The sequence below is a fragment of the Nansenia antarctica genome (assembly GCF_963989245.1).
Source record: "Nansenia antarctica genome assembly, chromosome: 10".
In the NCBI taxonomy this organism is placed as follows: domain Eukaryota; kingdom Metazoa; phylum Chordata; class Actinopteri; order Argentiniformes; family Microstomatidae; genus Nansenia; species Nansenia antarctica.
Genome location: NC_137680.1, coordinates 22,832,491 through 22,838,490, shown reverse-complemented (window position 1 = coordinate 22,838,490; position 6,000 = coordinate 22,832,491). Strand labels below are relative to the sequence as shown.

Genomic DNA, 6,000 nt, shown 5'->3' with positions numbered 1-6,000 from the left:
AATAACATGTAGGACTAAAATGGCTCCTACACTTCCGGACCCTAATTAGATCTATATATATATATATATATAGTACCGTACCAGTACTAAACACAGACCAGTACTAAACACAGACCAGTACCTGTGATCTCTCACGCTGTATCAGGAAGAGCAGCGCTTGAATACAGTTGCAGTAACAACACTTTTATCTATATCTTTATGGTTATGGTTAAACTATGTGTGTGTGTGTGTGTGTGTGTGTGTGTGTGTGTGTGTGTGTGTGTGAGCAGGATCAACTGCTATGACGTGTTCGGGGCCCAGGCGCCGTTCGGAGGCTACAAGATGTCTGGGATCGGCCGCGAGCTCGGAGAGTACGGCCTGGAGGTGTACACGGAGGTCAAGACTGTAAGAGACCTAACCTAACCCTAACTAAGACCCTAAGACTGTAAGAGACCTAACCTAACCCTAAGACTGTAAGAGACCTAACCTAACCCTAAGAGAGTACGGCCTGGAGGTGTACACGGAGGTCAAGACTGTAAGAGAGGGGAGGGGGGGGTGTACACGGAGGTCAAGACTGTAAGAGAGGGGGGGGGGGTACACGGAGGTCAAGACTGTAAGAGGGGGGAGGAGGGGGTGCACACGGAGGTCAAGACTGTAAGAGGGGGGAGGGGGGGTACACGGAGGTCAAGACTGTAAGAGAGGGGGGGGGAACACGGAGGTCAAGACTGTAAGAGGGGGGGGGTACACGGAGGTCAAGACTGTAAGAGAGGGGGGGGGTCACACAGAGGTCAAGACTGTAAGAGGGGGGGGGTACACAGAGGTCAAGACTGTAAGAGAGGGGGGGGGTCACACAGAGGTCAAGACTGTAAGAGGGAGAGGGGGGTCACACAGAGGTCAAGACTGTAAGAGAGGGGGGGGTACACAGAGGTCAAGACTGTAAGAGGGAGAGGGGGGTACACAGAGGTCAAGACTGTAAGAGAGGGGGGGGTGTACACGGAGGTCAAGACTAAGAGGGGGGGGGGGTCATGTTGACTCAATGCCTCCATCTTGTGTTCTATCAGTAAAGTGATCTCTCCTCTCCTCTCCTTTCCTCCTCTCCCCTCCTCCTCTCCTCTCCTCCTTTCCTCTCCTCTCCTCTCCTTTCCTCCCCTCCTACTCTCCTCCTCTCCTCTCCTCCTCTCCTCTCCTCTCCTCCTCCTCCTCTCCTCTCCTCCTCTCCCCTCCTCCTCTCCTCTCCTCTCCTCTCCTCCTCTCCCCTCCTCCTCTCCTCTCCTCTCCTCTCCTTCACCCCCCTCCTCCCCTCCTCCTCTCCTCTCCTCCTCTCCTCTCCTCTCCCCTCCTCCCCTCCTCCTCTCCTCTCCTCTCCTTCACCCCCCTCCTCCCCTCCTCCTCTCCTCTCCTCCTCTCCTCCTCCTCTCCTCCTCCTCCTCTCCTCCCCTCCTCCTCTCCTCTCCTCCTCTCCTCTCCTCCTCCCCCCTCCTCCCCTCCTCCTCTCCTCTCCTCTCCTTCTCTCCCCTCCTCCTCTCTTCTCCTCTCCTCCTCTCCTCTCCTCTCCTCTCATCTCCTCCTCTCCTCTCCTCTCATCTCTTCCTCTCCTCCTCTCCTCTCCTCCTCCTCTCCTCTCCTCCCCTCCTCTCTTCCTCTCCTCTCCTCCCCTCCTCTCCTCCTCTCCTCCCCTCCTCTCCTCTTCTCCTCTCCTCTCCTCTCCTCCTCAGGTTACCATCAAGGTTCCTCAGAAGAACTCATAAAAGTGTGACCTTTGACCCCCACCATGTGACCACAACACCTTCCTCACCATGGCGACGCAGCAGCAGAGTTAGAACGTGGAAACACAACAATCAAACAAACAATAATCCATCTTTAATAAGGGCTAACCCCAACCCCAACTCTGACCCTGACCCCAACCCTGACCCTGACCCCAACCCTGACCCCAACCCTGACCCTGACCCCTGACCCCAACCCTGACCCTTTAATAAGACATCAAGGCTCTTGGTGTTCTTGTAATTGAGTGTTTATATGTTTGATAAAATCACTTTAATAAATCACTTCTTGAAAAATGCTGTGTGCGTGTGTGTAATAATAATAATAATAATAAGAAGAAGAAGAAGAAGAAAGCCTGGGTGCTTTATTTGTCACATGCACAGAAATCCAAAGTAAAACATGCAGTCAAATGAAATGGGACTAGACACTCAACACTGCCAGAGAAGAAAGAGACAATAGTAACAATAAAACACAGGACATAAGGGACATAAAGTGCTGTGCAGTAGCAACAGTATCCTGCGCTAAATAAAAAGACACATTTTAAAAAGGCAGTAGCCTAGCGCAGTACAAGGGAACCAATTAAAAACCAATTAATAAATAGGTTCCTGATACGACTGGTGGATTGATGATTCACTTGATGATTCACTTGCTTAGTGAAGGAAGGCCTCCAAGATCTCCAGGGACCCAACCCACCCTGGGTACGAACACTTTACCCGGCTGCCCTCGAAAAGGCGGTACAGGACCATGGCCGCAAGGACAAACAGACTGAAGAACAGCTTCTACCCCAGGGCCATCCAGGCCCTGAACACAGCAAAGACCTAAGTTCTGGGCCCTGGACAGTCTGGACGGATTGATGGCAGCTGCTGGACTGAAAAAATCAGGTGTAGTGCTGAGGCACAAATATGTACATTTCAAGCCTGCAAACTGCGACACTTTAAATAAATGTGCAATAACACTATGTGCAATATGACAACCCTAGTCGTCTATCTGTACAGTATAGTATAGTGGATAGTGTACATAGCCTTTATTTATGTAAACCAGCTCCTTCCCTTCTTGTGTTTTTTTAAAGTTTTTTTTTTCTTTCCTAACACCAGGGGAGCCACCCCTCCTAAATTTCGTTGTTTGGTACCTGTACTATAGCAATGACAATAAAGACCATTCATTCATAGTCAAATGTATCAATTGTAAGTCGCTTTGGAATAAGGCCAGGCGTCTGCTAAATGCCAAACATGTAGATGTATCCTTCCATACTGGTGTTATATAACCTTACTGGTGCACTGACACCTTGTGTGTGTGTGTGTGTGTGTGTGTGTGTGTGTGTGTATCAGGTATAGAGTGTGTGTGTGTGTGTGTGTATGTGTGTGTGTGTGTTCTACCTAGTCTGCTGTGTGCAAGGGTGCAACCTCTAATAATCATTTATTTTGTACAGCTGTTTTCTCAGTACTCAAATACACTACATCCCATGGAGAGAATAGAAATAGATAGATCTTTTTTTAAAGCACGGTCTATTTAAAGTTTGAAAAGATGTGTTTTGAGGGATGTTTTGAAGGAGAGCTGGCTGGATTAATGTCATGAGTGACACCTCTGCCCAGAGAACACTTCCTTATTGACTCTGGCGCCGCTTAGTGGCCGATGTGAGCATGCGCAGCTTATACTCTAAATGTTACGTACGCTGCCTACGTTAATACGTCAGGCACTGCCTGCGTCGCTACGTCGCCACGTCGTAACGCCCCTTTCTAAGTTGTAGGTTAAAAACACCAGAGCAGAAGAATGGAGAGAAGACTGAGTTTAACACAATAACTACCCCCATTCAAATGTGTTCGCCAAGGTAAAAACAACCGAACCCTCACGATGCAACACAGACGACATTACACATGTCTGCCATCAGATGAACAGATGAACAGCTGTCTAGTTTAGTGATCATATCAGGATCTGCAGAGCAGCTTAGCATGTAGCATGTAGCTCCTATGACAACTAGCTGCCTAACAAACTAATACCAAACTGTTAACTTGTAGTTGTAATTTCATATCTATAGTTATATATGTCTACTTACAGCAGTCCTGCAAGGCTCAGTTCGCTAGACAGACAGCTGGCTGTGAATGAACGTGAATACAATGTCGTAACATGTATCACACTTAGCCACGTAGCTTAGCTTGGGGTTAGCTAGTCTAGTAACTGACTGAGGGTCAGAGGTTAGGGTCAGGGGTCAGGGGAGCTAGTGGGTTAGGGTAGCTAGTAGGGTCAGGGGAGATACTGGGTTAGTGAGTTAGGGTAGCTAGTAGGGTTAGTGGGTTAGGGTAGCTAGTACTGTCACTTTAGAACCAGACTACTGTCACAAACGATTATTCCCATAGTCGACTAGTCACCGATTATTTTAACGTTTAGTCGACTAATCGGATCATACATTACAGCTTATCGCACAATTACTCAATCGCTCTTATTTAGCTATCATCTTCTAAATCAGCTTCTAAATTTAGCTTGAAGTTGTTAGTTGTTGTTGTAGGCATGTGCTAACTAAAAATAAAGACAATTAAAATGATTGTTCACTCAAAAATAGATAATTTAATGAACTTTGCAGATTTATTTCTGGCATCACTTGCATGTAATGTAATGTAAAGAGTAGTAGAGGGTGCAAACTGCTGAGTAAAATGAGGTAGGCTAGGCACTAGGCAACCAAAAGAATACAAAAACAAAAATAAATACTTGTACAGAGTACAAAAGTTTTGCTTTGCTTCACTCATCTCATAGTAGAACGCGCCTTCTTAGCACTGTAACGTTAAGACAACATTTTTAGCTATTTGATAAGTATCGCTTTGATGACAACGTTACAGCACATAACGTAAAATAATGTAAGAAGGCTTTTAACGTAACGATATCGTTAGCCAATAACAAGCTAACTAGCTTACCGAGACGAGCCATGTCTTCCTCGTCATCTGCCACAACGTGCTTCCTTTTTAGATGCTCGCGCATCATAGACGTGCTGCCATGATAAGCGAGTTCAGCTTTGCAAATTTTACATTTTACATTCTTTTTTTCAACGTTGTGGTTGAAATGCTCCCACACTTTAGAGGTACGAGGACAGGAAGACATTCCTCTGTTTGTTTTTCCGGGGAAGTCACGTGTGCCCCGGATGACCGACACTGCGCATGTACATCAAAGACACTGGGAGACGCTAGCCAGTGGCAGCTTCAGGGAAGAAAAACGAATGCTTATCGAATGAAATGAATGGTCTTTATTGTCATTGATATAGTACAGGTACCAAACAACGAAATTTGGGAGGGGGGGCTCCCCTGGTGCTAGAAAAAAAAAAAAAAAAAAAACTTATTTCAGCTCCAAAAAAACATGCGACAATGTCGATTACCAAATATGTCGGCGACGATTTTGGTAATCGACGTCGTCGCGACTAGTCGACTAATCGTGGCAGCCCTACCACAGGTAACTTTCCAGCTGATGTATCTATCCAGCTGATGTATCTATCCAGCTAGCGAAACAGCTAATAGACGTTCTCCTCCTTCCACACAGACGGACAGACAGACAGACGGACTGAAGATGAGTAAGAACCCTCCGAGCCGCCCGGGGATCAGCTTTGAATTTGGAGCCAGAGTGGAAGCTCAAGACTACCTTCGGAAATGGTCTGTGTGTGTGTGTATGTGTGTGTATATATAGAGAGTTGTGTCAGGTGTATGTGTGTGTCAGGTATAGACAGTGTGTGTGTGTGTGTGTGTGTGTGTGTGTGTGTGTGTGTGTGCATGTGTGTGTGTGTGTGTGTGTGTGTAGGTACCCCTCCAGGGTGGAGCAGGTGGACAGGGCAGAGGGGAGGCTGCTGGTTCACTTTGAGCGCTGGTCTCACCGCTACGACGAGTGGATCCCCTGGGGCAGCCCGCGCCTGCGCCCCCTACTGGACACCCAGGACCAGGACAGCCCTGTAGGTGCACACACACACACACACACACACACACACATTACTTCTGATTTTTAAAGCACTAAACGGGCAGGCACCTCCGTACCTGGCTGACCTCCTGCGCCACCCCATCCAGAGCCCTGAGGTCAGCTGACCAGCTGCTGCTGGAGGTCCCTAGGACCAGGCTCAGAACCAGAGGGGACAGAGCCTTCTCTAAGGCCCCTAGGACCAGGCTCAGAACCAGAGGGGACAGAGCCTTCTCTAAGGCCCCTAGGACCAGGCTCAGAACCAGAGGGGACAGAGCCTTCTCTCAGGCCCCTAGGACCAGGCTCAGAACCAGAGGGGACAGAGCCTTCTCT

The 6,000-nt window shown here is 48.1% G+C and overlaps 2 protein-coding genes across 2 annotated transcripts in view; both read left to right on the top strand.

Annotated features, from left to right (window-relative positions):
• LOC308166515 (aldehyde dehydrogenase, mitochondrial-like) overlaps window positions 1-2,036 on the top strand; it is a 19,906-nt gene extending 17,870 nt beyond the window's left edge. The window contains exons 12-13 of the mRNA XM_080540839.1: window positions 270-384; window positions 1,695-2,036. Coding sequence (XP_080396965.1) covers window positions 270-384; window positions 1,695-1,727 — 148 coding nt within the window. The 3' untranslated portion in view covers window positions 1,728-2,036. The remainder of the gene's footprint in view (window positions 1-269; window positions 385-1,694) is intronic.
• A 3,253-nt stretch (window positions 2,037-5,289) lies between these two features.
• Window positions 5,290-6,000, top strand: part of phf20l1 (PHD finger protein 20 like 1) — a gene marked incomplete at its 5' end in the record, with an annotated part of 36,104 nt that continues 35,393 nt past the window's right edge. The window contains 2 exons of the mRNA XM_080541092.1: window positions 5,290-5,372; window positions 5,518-5,665. Coding sequence (XP_080397218.1) covers window positions 5,290-5,372; window positions 5,518-5,665 — 231 coding nt within the window. The remainder of the gene's footprint in view (window positions 5,373-5,517; window positions 5,666-6,000) is intronic.